Source organism: Gallus gallus, chromosome 9, assembly GCF_016699485.2.
Source record: "Gallus gallus isolate bGalGal1 chromosome 9, bGalGal1.mat.broiler.GRCg7b, whole genome shotgun sequence".
Lineage (NCBI taxonomy): Eukaryota > Metazoa > Chordata > Aves > Galliformes > Phasianidae > Gallus > Gallus gallus.
In genome coordinates this window covers 22,255,001-22,281,637 of record NC_052540.1, presented here as the reverse complement: position 1 = coordinate 22,281,637, position 26,637 = coordinate 22,255,001, and the positions used below count along the sequence as shown (strand labels likewise).

Below are 26,637 nucleotides of genomic sequence, written 5' to 3'. Positions count from 1 at the left end.
ATTCAAAAAGCGTTCTGCTGACATACCCTAAATATTCATAAACAACAGGACGATCCATCTTTCAGGTGATCAGGATTATTTAATTTGCAGTGAGGACTGTGTAAAATAAAGCTGGAGACAAGCAGGCAGCAAAAAGTGTTCACAAGCAGCTCTCCGACTGCTGCTGTGCTGTTCATTTTCCTTCCATTTTACATGAATTCTGAACTAATCAGTGTGCTTTTGTCTTCTAATCCCATCGCAGTAGTTTGAACTGTATTCCTTTTGCCTGGAAAGGTATTAAAGAAACCAAGAAATGGTATGGCTTTTGCTGAGTAACCGTTGCCAGCATTTCTGAAGCAAAAGCACTGTCTCGGCCTTACAGCCTTTTCTGTTTATCCACTCTTATAGGCCAAGTTTCAAATCATATTTCTCTGTTTGAAATAACAGCGTTGTTCTCTAGTTACAACCCATGACTGCAGTAGTGATATCATGCACGTTATTGCTCTGGGCCATTCCTATGTCCTAGAACTCTGCCAGTGCTGGTGCTTTGTGCTTAACACAGGCATTGGTGGCTTTCCTGGTCTCATTGAAGTTTTAGTGACAAGTTCTGGGGTGTTACCACACCTTTGTAGTTTTACAGAACCCAGCACATCTTCTGCATGTTATGATGTTATAAATAAAATGGAACTGATAAAATAAGGGCCAGTGTACGTTCTGTGATGCATGGTCTTTTCTGTTAACTCTGCAAAATTTTATAGTGCATACTGGACATCTGGTGCCTAATACTTAACAGTAACTTCTAGTCTAGTGATTTTCTTTTATTAAATTTTACTTTTTTGAAAAAACAAAAAAACAAATCCAAAGCTTTAGTGTTCTTTGTTCTCTCAAGGTAATTGATCAGGTCCTACACTTGGCTGCCCCATATATTTATATATATACATATAACTATGGAATAAAGAGTGGGGAACCAGTGCCTTTGTGTCAAAGGACGGAGCCAACACCACCAGTGTTACCTGAGCTCTCCAGAAGACTGTAGCAGGGAGAGGTTCAGACCTTAGCACGCTGATCCTTTCTGCTGATGTCTCCAGGTACGCCTAGACTCGTGTGCCCTTCTCCTAAAACAAAACAATCTCAGCATACTTTGTCTGACATAAAATGTGATGTATATGTGCACTTTGTGCCTATAGCCTCTTGTTCTCCTGGATAACACTGAAGCAGGCAACCAGTTGGACCCAAAATGGGATTTTCCATACTTGCCTATGAGGTACGTCCTCATCAATCCTGCACCTGACACACATTTTGTTTCATTTTTTTCCTCTACTTGTGTAGCAGAAATGCTGTCATGTCTTGAAGTAGTGATGGAACACCTGGTGGGAAGGAGGGCCAACCCAAGGAGCTCAGGTGCATGCAATGTACCTGAGCCACCAGAAGGGGTGGAGCCAGATCCATCCCTTCCCAGACCTCATTTAAGGGTTGGCAGTGGAGGCAAAGGTATCTTGCTGGAGATCCATGCCTACCTGAGGCCTTCCAAAGGTAGGCAGGTTTTCTTCTTTGGTTTTTGTGTCCATAGCTGCTGCACTGGGACTTGTTTTCTTTTGCTGCAGCCTAGAGTTGTGGCACTCTGCTACTATTGCTGTCCTTTCCATCATATTATAGCATTACTGCATTATAACTTGTTTTAAGAAATAATAATATTTAATGGAAAAGCAGTGATTATTTACTCCAAAGAAATAGAGCAACCCTTCCTATCCCCTCTCTTCCCCCTTCAAATAGCATTCTCTCTTTCTGATTTCTCCCTAATTTCAATTAGCTTAGTCTTTCCCCCCTATTTTTTTTGTGGCTTTAAAGCTTAATGCAGTTCTCCAGTTTGGAAGCTTTGCTCTTTATTCCGTGGTCTTTCAATTACCAGTACACTATTAGCTAGACTATATCCTGACTCGTGGACATTAGTGACCTTTTAAAAATACACTGTAGACTGCAACATTTTCCTAAGTGTTGCAGAGTGGCTTCCTTAACCAGGAAAATCTTTGTCTTATATGTGCAATGAGGTGTTTTTTTTCTTGGATATATTAAATATACCACTTAAGTAACTGTTCCTGATGTGTAACCTTACTGAGGAGGTATTAAATGTAGGAAGTTTTTAGTATTTCTATAGCAAATGGACTATTCCTGGTCTAGTATTGGAAGAGCTTGTGGTGCGCAGCCCTGGGTGCAGTCTGGGTGTCCCAGGCAGACCCAGAGGTGCTTCAGCAGTCTGCAAACCTCATGTGGCTGCTTTGACAGCTGGCTTCTTCCTGCCTGTGCTCCTTGAACCTGTCCTTTTTCAACTTCTCTCATGAAGATCAGTTCAAGTGAAGGTAAACTGGCATTTTTCTGAATGTAACCATAACTCGCCCCACATACTTCTGCATGCTGGTAATCCATAGTTGTGCTTTGCTTAAATGTGTATTTCTACTGCTGCAGTGTCTTGCCACCAGCTTTGCTAATTGAATCATTGCATTCATCTTTTGTGCTTTTTTAGATTCACTTTTTTTTAAAGCAGCTTGCATACATGCTTTCAGTAACCTGTGTGTGCATGCTGTTCAATTTTGGTGTTTCAACTCTTTGTTGGGGTAAGAGCATTTAAGTTCTTAAGGCATTGGGATGTGGTAGTCATAAGGATCATTGTTCATTGTTGGACTGGGGGACAAGAAACTTGTTAGTTCTGAATAACTTGTATTAGATTTATTGGTTTCACCTTAGCTTTCTCAGCAGGAGAATTCTGAATTACTTTCTAAAGTGTTTTTGACAATTTTTAATGGAATAAATTAAGAGCAGCTTTTCAGTTGTTATGAAAAAAGAAATGTTGTGCCATTAATCAAAGCCGACCACCCGTTTAATTTCTGCTCCTTATTAGGCTATCAATGCATTTTTGCATTAATGGGCTGACAACTGCTTAACTACCCAGAGAAGCATTATGGTGCTGAAGATTCATGTCTTAAGTGCACTATTCCCCTTGAATGGAGAGCTGCAGATCCTGGTGTTGGCTGAGATGGACTCAGTGATCCTTATGGACCCCTTCCAACTCAGAATGCTCTGTGATGGCTGTGTGACCTTTCAGTGTCACTTCAGCACAGTGCTTGTGGGCCTTTCTTCTCATGCTCCTTGCTGGCTATGGCCCAGAGCACTGGCAGCACAGGGGTGAGCTTGGCAGGGCTTGGCAGGAGGTGTTAGGAGCAAGTGGGGAACGTTGGGTATCTCAGAGTTTGGCGGTGTTGAGATGCTCATGGAACTTGCCATGTTTTCCTTACCTCTTTGCACACGGTGCAGCAGGAAGTCATTTATGATAATTTTCTCCTATTTGCATATAGGTTATAGAGTTCTGTGGTGCAAAGCATGCTAAGAACTCCTTTTAAGTGTCTGTTCAGATCAAAGCGGGGCTGTGTGATAGCTGTTGTCTGACACCAAGCTGTGTGGTGTTGTTTTCATTAAACATTTATCATACTTCCAACATGACAGCAGGCAACTTTGTGCTTCGGTAACATGTTTTCATGCAAAATTTATTGAAAAAGACGAGACATTGTAAAGAGATCTTGTTGCCTTTCACCAGTGGCGAAGGGTAAATGTTTGATTGAGAGGAGAGATCCCTTCAGCGTGCTGAGGAACAGTGAGATGCTGCTGTTAAAAAGCAAGGAGATGCATCTGAAAGTTGGAGTTTGCTCTGAGAAATGTTGCTTTGACAGTAAGCAGGAGCACCTTATTTATTTTTCATTTTTACTCTGCTGTTTGTTATGTTTCTGTTACAATAGAATGGGTTGTTATTTGCAAAGCAAATGCTTTTCTAATGCACAAAGTTTTGGAATGGATCCATTTCTAGTGTAAATTCTTGCATTTAAGACCAGTTGTTGAAAAAGCTAGCAATTATTATGTAATCTTTTACATGATATATCAGTTTTGTTGGGTTTTTTTTTTGCGAAAATGGGAAGATAAGGTGGTATAATTAACCAATAATGTACTGCCTTAGAGTAAAACACTGTTGTTTATTCATATTAAGGAATATTTCATTCTTCCCATGATGTATTTGTGGCTTGGAGCACTTAAACCTGTCTTTCCAGCCTTGCCAATGGAAAGCTGGTGAGTATACAGCTTGTGCATTCACTGCCTGCTTCTATTTCTGTTAATTGGTGAGTGATCGCTTTCTGGCTTTAGTGTCTGTAACAGATTCAGTTTAAATACACATTCCTACAGCGTTCAGCTTTTGGAAGATGGTCCTGATTCACGTTTCACTTTTATAGCGTGTGATGTAAGTAGGGAAAAATGGTCCCGCAACGTCTTTGGGTCTAACACATCCAACAATTACCCAGCTTCAATTCAGGTCAGGAGCAATTCCTCTGGGTGCAGCATTTATGTTAATAGGCCAGACAATGCGAAGGGCCACTGGTAGCTTATCGCTTCCCATACCCTCTGCTGCAACAAGAGGTGGCTCTCAAAATCTGCAAAGTGTTCCTGTTTATCTGATCCAATTATGCACATGCTGCTTCCAAAACATAATCTCTGTAGTTGTTGGCCTAAGGTATTTGTGTTCAATCATCTCTATTCACTTACAAATGGGATTTTGTCACACTGAGACTGATTTTGTCACTCCAAGGCCTTTTCTTTAAAATTTTACATGACAAGATACATTTATTAAGTAGCAGAAATGTACAAATATAAATTGATGTTCAGGGTGCTACAACGTTTGTTTAATTTGCACTGTGTTCAGTCTAATTCATCAGTTATTGTTAATTATTTGGGCTGTCTTTAGTCCTTATTTTAAAGAAGCTCCTGAAGCTCGTATTGTGCAATGATGCTAGTTTTGCAGTTGGAGTTCAAAGGACAAATAGCTTACCTGTAAGTTTGATTCAAAATATAACAAGTAAGGATTATTTCTGAGCTAATACTTTGTCCAAAATCTTTGAAGTCAGTGCAAGATTGTGTCAGGAAGCCTATTCCTCCTCATCCTCATGCTGGAGATGTTCCAGGGCTCCAAATCCACAGGTCACTGAAGGCATCGTTACTTCCCAGGTAATCGTGGTGGTTCATTGAGATCATCTTTACACATGCAGGTTTCATAACTTGCCCACTCAGAGGTATGGCTTTATGCTGAAAGGCATTAAGTGATTTGGGTTAGTTCCCACCCTGCTGCTGCAGGGCACGGTGCAGGTGGTGCCTGCAGACCTATGGAGCCTTCAGAGAAGTGCTTGAGTTGGGTTTGCTGGCAGAAGGTATTCACCTGTTGGAACTTAAGAGGAACTGAAAGGCCAAGTGAGGACAACTTCATCAACAGGAAGCCAGGCAAAGGCTAATGGGAAGCACAGTGAATGTTTCCCTCTGAAAAGGAAAGAGCTGCCCATATGCCTGGAGTGGCTCTGGGGTCACTTGCCTTTGACCTGGATTTGTTGCTATTGTTGTTTGGGCTGTGTCAGACTTGTTTTTCTTTTTGATTGCTAAAAATCCCCTTTTATATCTAAAAAGGATGCTCATTTATTTAATGGGCTGCGATACTGAGGCAGCAGCATATGGTATTTCTTTGCCTTTTGCTAACAGACTCTAAAATGCTGCATGGACTCCAGGCAGGGAGCACATATGTGTGAGCTGTGGGCACAACTGCATGGATGTCGCTGAACATCTAGGTCCAGAAAGCAAATAGCTTTTAGCCACAGTAACTCCTTGATTTGTATCAATTCTGATAATTATCTCTGACTAGTCTGTAAGCAACAATGTGGTACCTTTGTCTTTATTGCAAGTGATTGGGAAGAAGTAAGCATTCACTGAGTGAAATTTGTTAGGTGCGCTTTGAATTCATGGGTCCTTTCCTTCCTCTTTAGTGTTTTCAGATTAGAATTAAATTTGGAAGTGTGGAAAAAAAACCCCTGCCTTGTCTAGTGGCCTGGGTACCTACATGAACCACAAACACACCTGTTATTAAGTGAAGCTGTATCGCTTCTGCACTTTGAAACACTTTTAAAGAGGAAAATCAACTTAGTAGTGGTAGGAAGTACAAAAGTATAGATTTTGTGTTCTAGCTTCATAGCTCTATCAGTTAGAGATGCTTGTTGAATTAGCTTCCCTGCTCAGTTCACGTACTATGAGGGCATGCCTATTCCTTGTATTTGCAGAAGTAGATTTGGGAATCCATTTGAAGGCTGTATCTTCAAAGACACACATTACTTTAAGCTGTTTTCAAAACTATGCAGTCTCTGAAACTGCCAACCACCATGATTGTCCTTTTATAACTATATAATTTGCATTATCTTGGGTTTTAAAATTGAATAATTCCTCAAATAGAGTATTCTTTCTGAAAGAATATTTCATTTACACACTCACACTCACATTCTCCCTGAATGTAAACATGTGGCTCTTTTTATATCAAGGCACCTTGCACTTTGGGAGCAGCTGACTGTTGTTTTAATGGACTCTCTTAATCTGTGTATGAGGAATCCAAACTGAATGATACGGAGCTGTGAAAATCCAGTTAGCGTGAGCTGTAATCTCTTTACTGGGTTTAAGTAGTTAGTGGCATTCAGACACCCTGCAGATACTGAACTGCAGAGATACAGTAATCACCTAACCATATAGCCAGGGTCTCGCTATCGTGGAACTAAAGCAGAGGAGTCCCCAGCAATCATTTAAGAAAAACAAAACGAACATAACAAGCTCTGCTTTTGAGCAAGCAAACAACAGGCAGCTGGGGAAAAAATATCCAACAAACATTTTCTTGTCAAATGCAATTTTACATTATAGTGTGTGTGTATATATACACGTGTGTGTGTGTGTATATGTATGTGTGTGTATATATATATATTTGAAATATGACAGGTTTTGGTAATGAAATTCTGTAATGAATTTACCAAAACAAGTATTTGCATGGTTGAAGAGTACCTTCTGCTTCTTTTCAAAAATCAAACCTGCTGTAGGTTTGGACACGTTTGCACAAGTTTAGGAAGGTGGGAAGAGTGGATGCATGCATGCGTGGATCCCAGCTGTGATGCGACCTTCTACTGGGATGCAGGACAGCCTGGGGCTGGTGGGATGGCTGCCCTAGGTAGCTTGGGTTGGGTGCTGCCAGGGATGCAAGCAGGGCTCATTTCTCTGCTATAAAACCATTTTGTTAGAAGAACTTCTTGCTGAAGTGTGAATGTCCTCAGGCCTTCCTGTGGAGGAGACTGCCCAACCCAAGTCTACTACTAGAGCCGGTCTGCTGAGCTTCTCCCAGTCTGTTTTTGGTCAGAGGTTTTTTAATATAGCAGGTGTGTAGGCTCTTAACAGCTCATCTCTGTTATGATCTGGTCTTGGAATAAAACATCTTCAGCTTGACAGAAGGACCCATCAACACTGAGAGTGTGTTATCTCTAGCCATGGTTTTTTGTAGCAGCAGTACTTGAGCCTCACGTTGGTTTATTCCCAGTTTGCATTGTAGCAGCCCTAGCTGCTGGTGAGCTGAAGATGTTTCTGGAGGAAATAGTTCTTGGAATCATTTCCATTTCCGGTGCCAATTTATGCATTATTTATAAGGCTAAAAGCAACGTCTTTAAAGATCCATGAAGGGTGAGGCTGGGAAATGCTTTCAGTGACTTCCACGGTACAAATGGAAAGCCCAGAGCAAGCCTGTTAGATGTCCTGGTGATTCTCCTGGATCCTGGCTTGCTCCTCATCTGCTTCCAGCTGCTGAAGTTCTCGTAAGACAAGGCCCATTTAATGGTGAATTATGTTGGGAATGATGATTGTTTCCTGGACAGAAATCGAAAAAGCAAGATCAGTCTGCTTTCTCAAAATGGATTAAGGGATTGATCAGGAAGGTCTGACTTTGCTGCTCAGATCACAATCTCTGAAGGCTGCTTAATGGCATCATGCTGTGTCAAAGAGAGAAAAGGATTTTTTCCTATTGATTCTGGTCAGGTGGGCACTGCTCGGTGCTTTGACAAAATATTAAAGAAATACACATAATGTATTTATAGGACAGCATTCAGCAGAGCGTGATTGACAAATGCATCCAATACTGCAAAGCTCAGCCTCAGAGGAGGGCGGGAGTGAAAGGGTTTCTCACGTCCTCCTGGTTTTCCTTTGTATTTCCTTCTTGCCTCCTCTTAAAGTTACATTTTGGCAGTATGTATTTGTTGACTGCTACCAGCGTTCATAGTATGGATTGTCAGAGCAATTGTCTTTAATTAAGCCAAGCTGGATGTTACTCTTCACAGCAAGAATCCTTGTTTTGTCCTGTAACCTCCTCCGTATGAAACTGTAGCTAACGCTACATTAAATAAATACTACTAAATGTAGTATTGCTTTCTACATGTCATTAATTTCTGGTGGGCCTCTGCAAGTCAGGGTGCTCTATAAGCACGAAGATGGAATAGAAGGTGGGAGCTCATATGTAGTGGAAGACATGAAATCTTGCTTAAAAGGTCAAAATGCATTTCGTATAGAAAAGGACAAAAGGTGAAAATCCACTGCTTAATTTGTTTTAAAAAAACAAAACACGCCTTATGCCCCAGAGCTTGTTGAAAGCGATTTCCATTAACTTTAAAGGTTATAAAATAGATATCTTCTCTGGAGAAATAGCTGTATGGATGGTAATCGGAAACACTGAAGGTTTTGCTCATTTGTTTTCAATAAATTACCAATTAAAGCCCAATTTAAAACAGGGGAAAAAAGAAAACAAACTGGAAAACAGTAAGAAATAAAATCACAGAAGTGTTATGCTGACGGTTGTGTTGCAGCGTGTTGAGAACTTGAAAAGGTTTTTTTTTCTTCCCATCAACTTTTTTCAGTTGTTTTTCCTTTTCCATTACATGCAGGTCTGGACTGACAGATCTCAGCTTGCACTGCTGTGTTTAAGCTCATGCTGTTTGGCAGCTTCTGCTCTCAGCACCAAGCACAGCTTGCACTTCTTTCCTCTGCTGGGCATGGGATGGGAAGGGAGGTAGAAGAGAATACCAGGAACAGGAAACTGCATTCTGTCCTTCTTAGCTTCCATAATAACACGATTCTTTTTCTATTTTAATGAAGAGGTTGTTGGTTTTTTTTTTGAATATCACTTAGGCTGTAATAACTCAGAAGTGATGTTAGATGTCCAGTTGACTTCAGTGAGCAACAGACATCAGTTCTCCCATGGAGATCCTTCCATATAACCCCACTGCTCCTGGGAGGTGGAAGACTTCCTGCACTGAGCAGCCCCGCTGCAATTGGTGTTTCTTTGTATGCTTTCTCTTCCTAGACTTAAGTTTTTCTGCACTGAAAACTGCAAGTTGATGTTTGTGTAACCAGTAGTTCTATTATAAAAGAAATCCATGTTATTATTTTTGTGAGAGCAATCCAATGAGAAACTTAAAAGTAGGAACAATTCATGCTGACTCTTTTTTTTTCCTGTATCAAACAATTCTCAATAACTATTTTAATCCAACCCTTGGAAAGCATTTATAGGGAACAGAATGTTTAATTTTTCTGCAAGTTTATGAGAATTCTGTGGAATGAAACTGAAATAAGATTCTCTCATGTTAAAGTAACCCATGCAGAAAACTAATGGCTGTCTTTCAGTATTGGTCTTTCCCCCTTTGTGTGTTGGTGTGCTGGTTATTTCTAGGCAAGCCTTTTGAGCCTTGCAAGCTTTGTTTGTGAGCTGGCAGTAGCAGTCAGATGTAACTAGATGACTGCTTTCCAAGGGCTACTCAAATGCATAGCACATTGCCCAACATCCCATAAAGGAATGGTTAAACCTTTTAATTACTGCTTTTTAAAGAAGGTGAGGTGTCGTGCACCCAAAGTGGGTTGTGTTGCAGAAGCATTAAGCACGTATGGGCTTGGGAGAAGCAGGAACTGAGAAGTGCTGAGTCTTCAATGGGAGGTAACCCCACAGAAGGGAGATGGATGCTGAGTTGTAGGCTGCTTTACCTTGATAAAGTACTGTAGGTAAGGGTTGTTCAATGACACTATATACAGTAATTAGAAACAAAACAGAAGATTTACTCCAGCCATGGGAGGGTTGCATGTGACTTGGATAAATGTTTCTTTCAGGTCTGTTGTTGTGTGGCCTGCAATAGGAGTCAAACTATAGTATGGAGGAAAACCCCTCTTGGTTAAAGAAACCTGTTAAACGCATTCACAGATGCATATGTATGGAAATACTTTTTTCAGTTCATGTGGGAATAGACATTAGTGAACACAAGATCTGATTTTAGCACGTTGGTTTTCACACGTGGTACTGAGGTACTTATTTCTGCCAGGAGAAACGTGCTTGGTTTTATGTGCAGCATCATGCTTTCTTTTTCCTGCTCTGCCTTTAATCTAGGACTGTGTTTATGTAATGCAATAGAAATGTTGCTAACGTGATTATACTTTTATATCTTATTAGCTCAAATACTGAGCACAATAAAATGGAAAACTGTTTAAATTTTATGTTTAAATGCTTGAGATAAGAGTTCTTGTAAATGAAATGTGATTACATTTCTGTAATAGATCTTCTCTGTCTTCTACTACTTTGTTTAGCTATGTAATTCTATTGGGATTGCTGTTTCTAAGTTTGACTTTTAGAAATATCCATGTAAAGTACTCAGCGTCACACACAAATAAACAATGAACACAAATCTGTTGAGAGCTCAGTGTTTCCTGTCTGAAAAAGCAAATCGTTGCTAGATAGTTCTCTTTGTGATAACCAGTTTGAATTAAGCATAATTCCCTAACATCACCTTGAATTTCCATCTGTGTAACGCTGATGTTCTTAAGCGTTGTGCATTTACCTAATGCTCTGGGCTATTTTCACTTAGCGTGTATGGAGAGCTGTGACTATCTTAAAACTGTAGATGATATGAATAACAATTGTTTGCTGATCTTACCCTGTATCTCCCTGGATAACCTGCAGTCTGCAAAGGCTGAGTAAGTGGCAGATAGCTTTTGTCATCTCTTATCCGGGCTGTACACTTGTAAGGAAGAGCAGGGATAATCGCCTAAATCTAATTAGGGGTTAAAAGAGGCCATGACTGTGATGTGGCAGTGAGACACCTTACTGTATCAATCCTGTTTGCATTAGAAAAATAAGGTTGTCATATTGATTATTCAAATTAGCTTATATTGGCCATGGCTCAATGGCGTGTATTGCAGCTGAAGCACTCTGAGGTCCCAGCTTTTCAGAGGAGACCTATGCTTATGGCATATATTATGTGGTGTCTTGTTTGCTAATTTAGAGGTTTTAAAAAACTAAGACTGAGTGAGTTTTGTCACGAGAATTAAAGGTTTAAGTGACCATCAGAAAATGAAGTTGAGCTTTCATGTGTGATATTTGTGATTGCTGAAAGCTATTAAATGAAGGCCAATAAATTTGCTTCAGATCTCTTACAGAAGAGTCAGTATTGGAGTTAACAGATCTTGCAGTATTATGTTTGTGGACTAATTGATGTTTAGTTCAAAGTCAAATGGAGCTAAAAGAGTAAAGTAATTGCATTCAGATCAATTCCACATTCGAGGCATAGTGAATTCCCTGGGCTATGACTTTGGGGTCTGTGTTTTAATTTGAAAACCTACCTGGTGCTGAGCTATTAGAGTGTTCTCAAATATTTCTCAGCCCTTGGCTTTTTGTCATTCAACAACCGCATTGGCTGACGTCCTGCTAGGGTATAGATGCTCTGGAGAGCTCTCATTTCAACCCTCCTTGTTACTGCAGTCGTGATGGGTGACGTAAGTGCATCACGTAGAAGAGGCAGGAGGAAAGCCTATAAGAATACTGTTGTAATACGCCAGGCAATATGTGCTGGGGCATGTCATGGGTAGAGGTTGGATGTTGTTCTGTTACCTTTTGCACTGGTTTGTGCAACAGTTGTACAAGAAAAAAGAGCACATCTTAAATTGCAGGTATCAGGCACAATTTGCAAGTGTTTCTCTGTGACAGAGAGGATTTTACCCATCTTCTGTGCATGCTGAAGATTTCTGTTTATCCTAGGTATTGGTTATGCTACATTTCTGTCTGGTTTTAGATTTAAAAAAAAAAAGTATGCATAGTTAATAGTTTGTTCCTCTGGTGCATGTAGGGACAAGGATTGTTCTAAATTTCTTCATTTGGTTCTTCCAGTTTCTTCTGTTTCTATTCTATTTCTATGCCTGCTGTTGGTATTGGTGCGACCCATCCCTGCTGACTAAAAGCTACAATGACCAGAGTAAGGGGATATGTGTGTATGTGTATGGAGAGGGGGAGAGCAAGAACAACACTTTGACCTGTTTTTAATGACTTAAAACGATTCTGTGCGAACGTTCACATAACTTTCCAATATCTTGCCTGCACAGAAAGTTAAGTAGGCGGCTTATCCTGTCATGCCATTGTGGAAAAGTCCATTTGGTCCTGGCCATTGTTGCACGTATGTTTGATTGCTTGGAACGGTTCCAGTTCGAGTTTCTGGGGACGTTGTGTTTTGGCACTTGTGTGCAAGACGTAGCAATTTCATGTATTGTGGTTGTGACTTTCAGCCAAAACTGAAAACCTAGGAAAAGAGCCAACGCACAGGGCTTTTTCCAGCAATGTGAATACTCTGCTTCTGTGGATCAGTACTGTGGACTGGTCAGTCGTTCTGTATTCTGAATTTGATGTAATGGATATATCTCTTTCCCCAGCCAGGAATGGGGCTGGAGGTCAGATCATTTCCCTCCATTTGAGACTGATGTGTAAGTTACAGTTCTAACTAGTGCTATATTGATGGAGTTAAACTTATGAAACAGAATTGGGTCGCTCAATGGTCTGCAGTGATGGAGTGCCTTGGCTCCATGACCAGAAGATTTCTGTGGTCAGAACATGGAGCACACATCCACATCTGTCCATCCACGTTTCCAGGTCTTTCTGTACAGTCTATGAATTCTCAGAGAATCTTGCTGTTGCAGGATCTGGCAGCTGGTTTGTTTTGAAGTCGTTGTTTTAGAATACTTCACATCTCTGCTGCTTTCCAGAATATTTGAAGGTACAACTGGAAGTGCTGGTTTTACTATCCAAGCTCCAAATTGCTTCACATCCAAGTGTCCTTGGAAACTGCCGTGTTTACGGTGCTTAATGTTTTCAGGAATCTCTTGGCTTCATATTAGAAAAATAATATTTGAGGGAAATCTTGGCTGTAGAATGAGACATGCTGAATATTTTTGTCTTATCTATTAATTTTGGACCGCTTGGTAGCAAATCAGTAGCTTGCAATATGACTTGTTTTAATGTCATTGAAGGAAAGCCAAAATATAAGATGCCTATTAAGACTCCTGGCCTACATGTCGGCTGGCCACTTCTCACCTTACAAAGCCAGTGCTGCTCTCTTTTCACTGGAGACGTTCTTTGTGAGGTGTTGGACATGATAAATGCTGAATTAGGGAGTTGCTATTGCATTCTTTGATGCAAGTAAAAGGTTAAAAGCCTATTAATGAAACCAGTCATTTTGGAGAGTAAAACAAATGTACCCCCTTGTGATGGGGTAAAAACAAACCCAAAGAACATTTGGACGTGGTGCCTTAAGGAGGTTTTGGGTCAACTCACACCAGCATGAGGTACTTAGACAACATAATTCAATGTTGTGTTTTGTTTTGTTGGCTTTTTTTGAGATGTAAAATTTTCTATAAAAAATGTAGGTTATGATTTACTGGAAAGTATTTTGTGCACTTAATGTAATGTTTTGGGCATCGGCAGCATCAGTGTTTTCAGCACTGGCATAGCAATGTTCTGAGCACGTCCATTAGTTCTGAAGCTTTTATCTGCAGAGTAGATGTGTAATGAGCATAAGACCAAAAGCAATTTCAGCATTAATTTTATTAAATAATGACAGACTTGTAATGTTCTTTGACTATATAATTTACAAGTATTGGAGAAAGAAATAACAAATAAGCAAAACACATACCTGTTTGTGACCTGAAGCCATTGGGGAGGCTGCCCCATCATGCTGGACTCCATGGGTCTGGAAGATCTCCTGGCTTTCTCCTGCCACTCAGCGTGTGCTCAGCCCACCTGGAGTGCCCGGCTTGGAAAAAAAAGGCTGAGAGACTTGCAAACACTCTTTGGAATAAAGTACAATAGAAACAAATTGTGAAATGCAACTGGAAACTTGAGTCTGCTGTGATCCGAACTATTGCAGGCTGCGTTAAATAGAGTAGTTGGGATGATAGAAACCAACTGTCAGACATCAGGTAGTTCTACTTCTTTCAGAATAAGTCTTTGCCCCATATAAGAATGAGTCACCTCTACCCATCTGACAGTGAGCTTGTTGGCATTGACAGGGAACAGGCCAGAGGTTGAGCAGGAGCAATTCACTTGAGATATTAAATACAGATATTACTGTGGATTTTTGGTTTGTGAACTGAAGTCTATGGGCATTATTTAAAAAAAAAAAAAAGCTTCTGAAGTTAGTATAGAAAATGTAAATTGTCACTTTGGAATGTTTATTAATGGAATACATAACTATATGAAGTAGCCTTACATGTAGGTATGTTATAGTAGGAATTTAGAGTGGTCCTAGAATGGCCTGGGTTGCAAAGGACCACAGTGCTCATCCAGTTCCAACCCCCTGCTATGTGCAGGGTCGCCAACCAGCAGCCCAGGCTGCCCAGAGCCACATCCAGCCTGGCCTTGAATGCCTGCAGGGATGGGGCATCCACAGCCTCCTTGGGCAACCTGTTCCACTGGGTCCCTCTGGGTGAAAAACTTCCTCCTAACATCCAACCTAAACCTCCCCTGTCTCAGTTTAAAACCATTCCCTCCTGTCCTATCACTATCCACCCTTGTGGAGTGATGAGCAAAAGCATGAAGTTCTTGGTTTTGATTTTTAATTATTTTCATAGAGATTAATACAAAGTTCTCTGTCAGCAAGAAAGTTTTAAATACTTATCACAGTTTTTTTTTTCCAAAAGATTTTATCCATTTGGGAAGGAAGCATAGCATAGAATCTTCAAAAGCAATTAAGTAAATTACAATCAGTAATAAAATAATAAAAATAAGTAATTAATACATACAACTTCCATATTAACTTGTTTCACAGGAAGAACGATTTTAATAACTAACTTTATTTTTATTAAACAGTCAGTGAGGAACTACTTATAGTTTTTTTTAAGCACATTTTCATGAGCATTTACTGTATTTTGCAGTCTACAGTGAAGCTAGACGTGGACCTGCCCAAGTGCAGCCTTGTTCTGTGGGTGCAGTGAGCTGTGCACACCTGGAGCACTCTCAGAACTCGTTTAATGTGCGTAGGTAGTTGTACAGAAAATGAACCACGGGCGTGAGGTTTCCTTGTGTGCTGCTTTATCAACAGACCGAGGGCCTGAAGGAATAGAGGAAGTGAATGGACACCAGTGTATCCAAATATCTCATTTTGCCTAAAAGCAAGTGCCGGCAGATAAATGCCCATAAAGGGATTTTTCTTAAGCCCCATGGATTTTTTTTTTTGCAACTTTTTGTGCGAGTTAGAAATGAAAACCATTCATCCAGTGCCCCAAAGAACGGCCTTATTGAATGGAATAACAGTGTAATGTACCATTGAAGGCAGGATTGAAAGTGATTATCTTGTTAACTCTTGACAGTTACCGCCAGCTTGAAATAGAACTGGCAGGCTTGATTTGCAAATGAATTAGAGCTTTTTCATTTTGTGCCAGGATCATCTTTTTATATTCTGATATGACAGATGCTATGTTCCATGCTTTTGTTTCTCTTCGGTTTTATACTTGCAAATAAAAAACAAAAGATGATGATAGTAATTTTATTTGCATCTTTTCTCTGGGAGTTTATTCTTTGTGTCGAAGTTTTTAATCTTATATTTTTTCAGCAATTTGTTTCAGAATAGTATTGTTCCCACAGAATGAAATTTCATTAGGTTAAGTACAGTCATAATTGGGTGAACGGCGAGGATTTAGAAGCTTTCTGAAATGGGAGAATCGATTGGACTCAAATTGTTTTAGTGCTTTGGACATTTAAGTTTTCTCCCTGCTTTAGAGTTAAATTTAATATCCTTTATCGCCACGAGTTGAGTGCAGTTGAGAAAAATCCAGCATTGAAAATAATGATCCTAAAACTCCGCTAATAAAATGCAGGTGTAATTAGTTTCAGATTAATGCTGATGAACTGTGTTTATATTCCGCAGCCATCCAAACACAGATGGTAAGGTGTTAGGTATGATAATTATTGTGCACTCTTTATATGTTCCTCATTAACCTGTAACGCTCTTTACCAGTCCAGAGAGTTTTTCCTATAGTTGTGTTTACCGACATTAAAACTCGCTCTGCTTTGTTTAATATTCAGTGCAGTGTTCTGTGCATTTGCAGTGCTGGGCTTCTTGCTACTTTTGTCATCTATTTTGTACTTAGAGACTAATTAGCAACACTTCCTACTAGCACCAACGTCCATTACTGAAATATTTTCATACACTTTCACCTACAGGATGTGTTTTAATTGAATATCGACTAAATAATATTACAGAAAAGGTAAAATAGGCCAAAGATATCTAATTTATTTAAAACCACCAAATAATGTGGTTAACAAAGGCAGTGGTACTCCAAAGTCTGAGGCTTAATTGCTTGTGTTTGCTGGGAGTTCAGGCCTTGATTAACAAGGTTGTGCTCTTTGTGGAGGGAATCCTGAGCACAGAACGGCAAAAAAAAAATCGGAACCAGCGTCCCCCACTCAATCATGTATCAAAACTCCAAGGACTTGCAAATTACCGCGTCCTTTGAATTTCCAGGTCTATCTGAGGAATGGCTTGAACTGGCAACCAGGGTAAATAAATCTGCTTTGATAATTTATAGGGTTTTTATACGTGAGCTCAAGTCTTTGTAAAGCAGAACTGGGAGCTTTTTGGGGTAGTTATCTTGGCTCTCCTTTATCTGAGAAATACTTACGGAGAGAAAATGTTCTTTTTGTTTTTGTTTTGTAGAGTCTATTTGAAAATATTGAAGCCATCGGCTCCATATTTTAGTTTTTCTTCCTCTGCTTAGTTTCAGTGTTTATTTCAATTGCATACGATCTTGAATTTTACTCTATGAGACAGGGCTATATATATTTTTTCCCTCCTGAATATTTGATAAGGTCTCTTGGGTACCGATTTTCCTTCTCTCTGGGATAACGTATTATGGAAATTGTTTCACCTTGTGTCCTATTTAAAGTCCCTGGTTTTAGTATGATTCAATTTAGCTTGCATTATATTCTGCAGAGTTCTTCAGCAGTTCCAAGTTATTCTGTATGTGTTTCTCTGTGTGGGGAAGCGTTCCTGCTTTTCTTCCTGCTTTTGATAAGTGACCTTCATATCATCTTCTTGAATCTTTATCAAATTTAATTTATTAGTAATTGGCCAAACTTCTAACTGTTTTTTTCCCCGAGCGAAATAAATTCTTTGGTTGACTGGAGCGATGGAGCCGCTGAGCACAGTAGCATCAGCTTTGAAGTCCTCACTCTTCAGGACCAGTTCCAGACTGCTTGGATGTGATATTAAGAAAGAGCAAAACAGCACTCACGCTTCAAAAAATATCATGGCTGTTTTCTCCAGCATTCAGAGTGAAGGGCTCCCTGAGCATTCCCTTTTTGGTGGGAGCTTGTTGTGCACGGGAGACGAGAACAGTAGCACCAAGTTCATAGTTCAATGACACCTCATCCTGTTGAGCTCTGACATGGAAAAGAATATTCTCAGCAAACATATTATGCTGGTTTTCTGGATGCTTGGTCCTGTCAGAATGACAGCCAAGTTATTGCCCTGTGTTTCTTCTCACCTGCAACCCCCTTTGCGATTGGCATTGCACTGCTAAATCACTTTCACTATTTTGTTTTGTGGATTTGGTTATATCTTCCATTAACAGGTGAAAGCAGGGTATGAGGAGCCTGGGCTCCTACATCTGGTAAGCAGTCCAGGAATTTTCTTTGAGGTGCATGAAGCATTGAGGATTTATTATGTAATTTCAACACTTCATTGCAAGGATTTTGATTTTCATTACTGTGCTTCACAAGGTTTTGTGTCTCAGATGTGCCAAAAAGGATTGTGTTTCATATTGTATGTCTTCTTCGTTTTCAAGCAACTTGAGGACTTAAATGCATGATCTATGAAATCTTATTTCTTTTTTTTTTTTAGTTAATAAGCTTAATTGGTAGCAGTGCTTGTGTTAGTTTCTAAACTCAGGTTTCTTTTCCTCCATCTTTACGTAAGAGGCAAGAGAAAATAGCTTTCTTTCATGGTTTTCCTCTCTTGCCTTTTGTAGGTTCTCTTTGATGTAATTTCCACTTAGCTACAAAAATATAGACTGTCCTTCTCAAGATTTTCTGTACAACCCAGAGAATGTTAACTAGTTGTGTTGAAGAGTATGGCATTTGTTGGAGTTCTGTTCCTCTGTTCCTGCACACTGCACAGCCTTCACAGGCAGTTCTGCCAGACCTCTGGTGCCGTGTTGGACCAGCTTGCCATCAAAAGTCAGTCGGTCTGGATTTACGTGTTCTCTTGGGAGAGTCAGCACTGTCCTCTTGTAAGTGGTTTGACGGAGGGAGCAGGCACAGGACTTGTATTTCTATGTCATCTTTGTTGCTTCTTCCAAAGCCTGCTGAAATTAGTCTGTGTGGTCTGTAGTCAGACTTGGAAACACCAGCCTATAATTTTACAGAAAACACAACAATACTAAAGCTATAAAATTTAGTGCAATATGATGGGGTTATCCATTTCCAAAAACTGCATCCGGGGCTCTGCTACTCTGCCAATTAAATTCCATCTAGCTGAGAGAGGAATAGCAAGTACACAGTAACTACTGAATGCTGAGTGTGCAGATGTAATAATCGGGTGTTTATTCAGGTTATTTCTGATAGCAGGTTTTTCCCCTGTATCAGAGTTTTATCTTCCTGGAATCAGAGGCATGGTATGTCTTCCCAAACCCTGCGACTTATTCCTTACATTCCTCTTGCTCTCTGTCTTGGGATGTTCAAGAATAGAAGTAAATAGTGTGTTGTCACATGGAAAACTTAACTTTCTTCTTGCTGGCAATATAAACAGTGTCAAGCTCTAGGAAACCATGAGATATTGGCCATTGAAAGAGATGATCTTGCTGCTGGTTGAGTTTTGGATGGGGGATTTCCACATTCTGAGAGAGAAGGGAAGCTGTTAACAGCTGTGGTTGCTTGCTGGCTTTTGTTTTTACACAAATGCTGTGATGTAGTCAGAACCTAGAGTATTAACAATGCTAGTCTGAGTTATTAATAATGGTTTGTATAATAAATCCCATATCTGGATTTGCTTTACTGGGTTCTAAAGTATTCACCATTATGGGATGTGCTTGTTGAGTGTTCCAATGAGTGGAGTGGCAAATGTGAGAGAGCTCCATGAAAATTTTATGTGACAACTTGGGACAGCACTGTGCAGTCAACAACACTAAATGCTGGTGTTTGCAGAGTGGAATTCAAAGGCTTTTATTTGAGAGTGTGGTGCAGCGTGACCTGAACTGCTGCATCTGACCTTGTTTTTTCATAGTTTGTAGTTAATATTATGCAATCAGAGGGCGTGCTGCCAAGGGCCTTGCTAACATTGAAATGATTTATTTATTCATTTGTCCTCTGAGGAGCGAAATCAGCCATTGGGGACTGCGTAGAGTGGGGCTGAGGCCAGTGAGGTGGTAAGGGGCTGGAACTCCATCCCTGCAAGGGGAGAGAGGGGCGGCAGCCAGAGGAGGGCTGGGAGGGCACTGTGCTGAGGGATGGGGGGCCTTCAGGGGATGGGAGTTGGAGCTGGTGGGAGGGAGCAACCAGCATGGGCTGAAAGAGGTGCTGAGGACTGGGTGTAAGGAGAGACCCTCTGAGTGGGCATGTTTTATGAGTAGTAGGGCTGCCCCCTCAGGCTGTGCTTCCAGGCCATGAGTGGACAAATCCTGGTGGCCTGGCCTGGCCCCAGAGCCCACTGTGCCCTCAGCCCAAGCTGTCCTGCGATGTGGGACAGCAGAATGACCCTTCAGCATCCAGAGGTACTGTAGAATTATTCTGTGGTGTATGGGTTCCACTCAGTAAGCACTGGCAAAGAGTTTGCTAAGTACAAATACAAGGGAAGACTTGATAACGAGCTGATAACACGAGGGGAAATGAAGAATGTGAACATGTTCATTTTCATTTGAAATAAATTTTTTATTTCAATTTACCTTACTGGCAAAAGTGCTAGTGCTATTAAGTTAACGCTAACCCAATTAGTCACCTACATGACAGCTTTTAGTACTCCAAAAGCTGGCTACACTTGCTTCATTGAATTCCTGCCACCTTGTAGGTCTCTTGTGAGCCGGGTTCAAATGCAGCTCAGCTGTGGTTGTTTCCTTTGGTGTCACTTTCCCCCAGAGGGTGGTGACGCACTGAACAGGTTGCCCAAGGAGGCTGTGGATGCCCCATCCCTGCAGGCATTCAAGGCCAGGCTGGATGTGGCTCTGGGCAGCCTGGGCTGCTGGTTGGCGACCCTGCACATAGCAGGGGGTTGGAACTGGATGAGCATTGTGGTCCTTTGCAACCCAGGCCGTTCTATGATTACCAGAAGCAAACGTTTGGATTGTCCCAAATATTGTGCTTTCTAGTTTTAGAGTATGATTTTAAAATACATACATGTGAACTGGTGATCTACATCACAAACTATTTTCTGTCCCGGGCTCAGAAGCATAGTGCTACAACTTCTGTGATGGAAGAAGAAAACTTGACTCTAAACTAAGTTTGCCTAACAAACCAGAGAAATAGATGAGATGCATTAAGAGACTGTTTGAAAGGCAACTCGGTGTTCTGTTGGGAGCTGTGTAGTGTAGTGCAAAAGTTTTTAGCAAAACTTCATCACCTGATCAAGATAATTGATATAACTGCTGATGTTTTTGGTAGTACAACAGTACTGGATGTGCACAACACTGCAACTGCCACTTATGTGTAGTGTTTTGTGTCGTTCATGATTAAGTAATTCAGTGACAATTGAAGGTTCATTTAAACTTTGAAGCACATCGTGACTGAGCTGTAGCAACAGTTGTGATTTTGCATCGCACTGTATTTGAAAGGAATCTTGTTTGGCTAATTATTTTTAACTAGAAAGAACAACGGATGCCATGGCTTCACTGGTTGTCCCTGCTGTCTGATGCATGGCAGCCGCTGGCTGCAAGGAGCACCTCATTGAAAGTGACAGGTGCCACGGGGTTTATTTAGGACAACCTCAACCTTGTCCTGGTTTGTTTGATAATGTGTGCCTTATGGATGTTCAGCCACTGCATTTCCTGCGTTAGAGCCGTGTGTTACACCAATATTACTATCTGTGCTGCCTCAACTACAAATTGGATGAACAGCCAGTGACACTTTTTCAATATTATTACATTAAACCAAGTGGATTTTGATTGATAACCTAATATTCAACTAATGCAAAACATCAATCATGGCAAGTATATTAATTATTTAATATTGCAGTCTAATTCAGAAATCGATGTGCTGCATGAGGGGAAGGGAAACTCGCCGTTCCCAGAAGACTTAAGGCAGGGAATTATTAAAGAAAAAAACCAAACCTGCTGTACTCCTGTGTGTTAGTTCGATACAAATCTTTATTCATTTGCCAATAATCTCTTCGCATTTTCCACTTCAGGACCATTTTTATCAGTTTTGAGCCCTATAATTGAATTAAGTCTGCTTTCAGCACAGAGCAAAGAGAGTTGTACCAATATTGATGAAGTCATGACAGGGACAGCAGAGGAGACAGGCCACTAACAGGCAGGCTTTATACCATTAGTGGGGAGCTCCTAACATCAGCGTCTTGGATCCTGCTTCCCAAGCAATTTCCTTAAGGCCATTTAGCACCTCAGAAGGGATGTTAAAGACAATTCCTATTTAAGTACTGCGCAAACTCAAATAATATATTCTCATTTCAAAATGCTGAATAACAGTGTAAGTAAAGTGTATCTGTTGCTTTGTTCACGATATGCTCTCAAATAGAGCAAAACTTTTTAGAAAGCTTTATGAAATCATAAATAAAAGCTTTATATAGAAGTCTAAAGTACAGCTAAGGCTGCATAATGTGTAACTGAACATATTCTGTATTTAATGAAACTTCATACTCTGTAGTCATTTTGTATGCAACTTCACCTTGTGTTCTACAGCCCATTAAAGGGAATGGGAGCATCAGTCTCTGCATGGCTTGCTTTGGTGGAGGAGCGTAGTTGGGCTTTTTGCTCCCGTCGCTTGATACACTATAATGATTTTAGAAAAAAATATTATAAATGTACACTTAGCAACCCAAACCATTCTATGACCACACAGTTCAATCACTGATCTGTTGAAATGCTTCTGGATGCAATTTCTCCTTGATTGGCATGCTGAAGGCCCATCTTCCTCAAAAGACATGATTATGTTTTTGGAAGCAGATGAAACCTGGAGCCAATGAAAGCAGAACCAGCTTCCTTCATTTGGTGGCTTGGGGATCTTTATTGGTTTTACTTTAGTTTGGGTTCTCCCTTTTTGACGTAGCAGAGAGCAGTTGCAGGTAACCTTGCAAGTTCTGCTGCTCCAGGATAGCACTCACAATGTGTGTGTACATGGCAAGATATTTCATGGGCTGTGTTTCACTTCAAGTTCTCTTATTATCTTTTTTTTTTGGTGGTTTGGTCTTTTTTTCCCACAACCTGCTTAGTTAATGTAAATTGTGCACTGCACCACCTTTTTAACCAGTCTCCAGTTACACTGTTGGAGTAGTGATGAGGCAGAACCCACGTAAAGCCACTGAATGTGGGTTTCATAAATACCATTATGCAATGTTTTGTTTTATTAAGTTCAGCATGAAGTAGGGGGGTAATTATATTAAAAATGCTTCTTCAAATGAGTATTCAGTTGCTTTGCTAACATTTATTGCAGTTTTAAGGCAGGTAAAATTTGAGGTTATAAATAATTCTGTAGTTCTGCATTTGGGTGATCAATACTCTAAAAATATTTTAATGATTAAGATATTAAAAATAAATTTTACATAATTGAGAAATTTCCTGGCTTTGCCATTTTCAGGGTTAAATATAAATTGTTTCAGACAAGGATTTAGCAACTATTTAGGACTTCTGTTCTTCTGTTACAGGGATGCTGGAAACATCAAAGCTGGATTAGAACATCTGGTAAGTTTTAATTTTCTCTTGAACATTTGCATCATCTTTGATATCTGCATTCCAAATGAACACTTTTGAATGAGCTTTGAATACCTTGAATTGAGAAAGTCAACCATTTCCCAGAGGGTCAGCGTACTGTTATTGTGTGAAGGCACTTACAGTTTCATTTATCTTACCGTTTCAAGGGAATTTTAATTTTTTTAAAATTATTTTTTCTGATGTAGAGATGAAATAAAATGGACTACAATCCTTGGATTGATGATTACCTTAATTATAAACAAAAATTGTTTGGTGTAGGTTTTTTGGCATATCCTGATCTGAAATCAACAAACTTGTGACAAAAAAACCAGCAAAAAAACCCACACGCAATCAAATATTGCATGCATAAATATGGTGTGTTTTAGTAATTTGAAGGCTTTGAAAGAAGTGCACAGCTTTGTTTTTTCTGTTGTCTGTGCTTTATGAATAATGTATTGACTTAAGTTCCATTCAGTGCTGCAGTATAAAATAATAATTGAGATGCAAAGTATTTTTGGTTTAAGTAAACATATTCAAACCACAAGTGATGGCAAGACATACTTAGCATTAAAAACAAATCAGTTGATCACAACTGGAAAAAATGCAATATTGTCACAAGTCTGAAGTTCCTTGAGCGTGGAATGTTAGCATCAGCATCATCTGAACATCGAGTAGTTCATCTAAACAGATTATTAAATCCCATTAAATCAAAATATTCACTATTAATGGCATGTATCTTTCAGTACCTCAGGAGAAGCACTTGAATTCATGCTTAATTTTTCATATAATACCTGAATAGTATATACTGTTCCATACTGCTATGAAAATAAAATCCTTTCACAGTGTATTGCACAAATTGCTTTTCTGTTGCTTCCCATTTTGGGGATCACATGGGAAACGTGATTTGTTGGCGCTCGTGTTCCAATATCTTCTTGGAGTAACAGCAGGATGAGAAGCATGTATATTCTGGCACTGTTGTCAACAGTCTCCCTTTCATAATGATGGTACATTAGATGCTCCATTGCAACTAGTATTTTGAATGTGTGAATGGAATAAATAGCTGAGCGTTATGAATAGTTCTAAGAGCAGTTGGAGAATGAATCTTGTTTGCTAGTTTCATAGGTATCTTGCATGCTAGTTGAATCTCTTAAATAAATTTTTAAAATGTTTCATTCCTCTGCTGGTGTCAGGTTGGTGTAATCTGATGGGCTCAGAGAATTTTTCTAATGCATTATAAAGATGCTGTAGTCTTGACAGATGACCATGACTGGTACTTTTTCTAAATTGGGAGTGCTGCAGTAGCTGGAGCTGCGGGTCTGATTTATAATGTCACCTCAAACCTGCAGGTTTGGGAGGAGGAGGTCTGTGGTTTCTGAGCAGACTGGGGCAGGGGAGGGTGGGCCAGGATTACTGCCTGCTCATGCCCTGAGCTTCATGGGGACTTGGGGGAAGCTGTGCTGGAAAGGCTCTGTATAGTAATGGAACCTGAAGTTCTTTGACATGGTAACTCGCTGTATGCTTGAATAATGTCGTTTCCATGAAATACATTAGCTGCTTTGTATTGCTGTGAAAGATCTGTCGAAAACCTCCAGGTCTTTAAGACTTTTTTCCCTTTCCCTGTGATCTTAGAAAATCTGTCCTGGGAACGGGTGCTCAAGGAAATGAAGTGTTTCCCGAGGCACCTGAAGATGGGAGGATTCGTGCAGGGAACTTTTACATCTCAATGTTATGGCAGACAAGTTCAGAAAGACCTTTGAACTCCAGTAAATGATGGGGACGTTTCTCAGAAGAATTAAGCCACGCTATTGCTTTAGTTCTTTTACTTCACATTACTGCATCTCCAAATACCTGCAAGAAATTGTTTTCCTCCATTTTTTTCCCCCACAGTTAGCAATGAAAACAAGAGTCTAATTATTGATTATAAATCTACTTATTATAAATCTACTATTTAATCCTGTATTTAAAATGAGTTGCGCTTTCTCATTGTATTTTATAGGTACTGTTTGCTGGATTGCAGCCTGTCTTAATTCTTACTTGTGCTTAATGGCATCTGCCATCTGGGTATTTAGCATCTAGCTACACATGGCTGCTTTTCAAAAATTTGGTAAATATTTTGCAAGTTGTTATTTGGGAATACTTTCAGTGTGGAAAACATGCTTTCATAAACAACCTGTTTCTTGGTAGACCAGAGAACTTCACAGCAGGTTCATGTCTCTGTTCGTGTCAGTAAGCGTGCCTTCTGGGCTGGGAGGGGCATTAAAGCCCATCCTGTGCCAACCCCAAACTGTGAGCAGGGACACCTCCCATAGACCAGGTGCCCAAAGCCACTGGAAGGATGGGGTACATGCAGCTCTGGGATGCAGTGCCAGGGCCTCACCACCCTCGTGATGGATTCCTTCAGAGCTGATGCAGCTGGAGGAGCTGCTGTTGTGCTTGCTTGCTGTTTGCTCAATTATACATTGCTACTTCAACAACCTTTAGAAACCTTGGAATAGGAAACTGTTTGCAGCTCTGTTTTCTGTTGGTAGCTCCACTGAAATTGGACCGTGTAGCCATACATGTGGTTTCTTCAGCAGAGCTATCTTATTTGTGTCTTTTGTATAACATTTCAAGGCAATAACCTCCTTGTCCTTGTGGTCAAGCAGCAGCGTCAGTCCGTTTTAAATGATGGAGAGCAACCTGTCATTAATAGCTTGTTTAGCCCATCAGTGGTTTGTAAGAATATAGTTATTGTCTGGCAGTAAGGCTGGCGCTCCTCGTTGCACATTGATCAGTAACCACCAGCAGGTGCAGATGGAGCTCCTATGCCACTGGCTGTTGCATTGCTGCACGTCGCTCTGCCAACAAAGCTGCTGCAGCTCGTTGTTTATGCTTTTAGTTGCACAATGTGACACAGGTAGCGTATATTAAGGTCAGGAATTTGTGGTAACTAATGTTGGTGAGCTCCTTCTGGCAGCTCTCTGTCTGCAGGTCTTCCTACGGAAGATCTCTTGGCAATGACAAGGGTGGTGTTCCTTTAGGAAGAAGGTGTTAATCCCTACATAGCAGGTATTGCTATTTATTCATTTTTCCCTTTTATTTGATATCAGCAGCTGGCTTTCCACTGATTTTCTCTGACTTAATTTCAGACATGGGGTGGTTACAGCAGTGTCCAACATGGCTTACTGGACGGCCATGTCTAGTGGAACTGTTGGCTTTCTAGTGAGCTATAAAACTAGGCAGACACCTGTCTTTGTTCACAAACAAATAATTAACACACATAATATAATTACATTTATCTTGGTATCTTGGCAAAATTCTTCGTTGGGCTATTCTGCAAGCTTGAATCCTCTCTCATTGCAGAGGTGTCAGCATGACTGGATGGTTTTTTGGTTTTACATTTTCATTTACATTACAGCAAAAAAAAAAGCTATTTGATTGAAAAGAAGAATTGTTCACAAGCAAACAAACATGAGAAGGAAATATATTTTTCTGTGTGTGTGTTCTTCCATAAAACATGAATCATATCCTGAAAACAAATTCTACCTGTCTTCTTGGAAAGTCACTGTGGTGCTCCTGGGGGGCTGTAAT

The 26,637-nt window shown here is 40.2% G+C and overlaps 1 protein-coding gene across 12 annotated transcripts in view; it reads left to right on the top strand.

Moving 5' to 3' along the window:
• RSRC1 (arginine and serine rich coiled-coil 1) overlaps positions 1-26,637 on the top strand; it is a 117,578-nt gene that overhangs the window by 33,383 nt on the left and 57,558 nt on the right. For all 12 annotated transcript variants that reach the window (XM_046898527.1, XM_046898526.1, XM_046898521.1 and 9 more), the window contains one exon: positions 23,022-23,058. In XM_046898527.1, the coding sequence (XP_046754483.1) occupies positions 23,022-23,058 (37 nt within the window). The remainder of the gene's footprint in view (positions 1-23,021; positions 23,059-26,637) is intronic.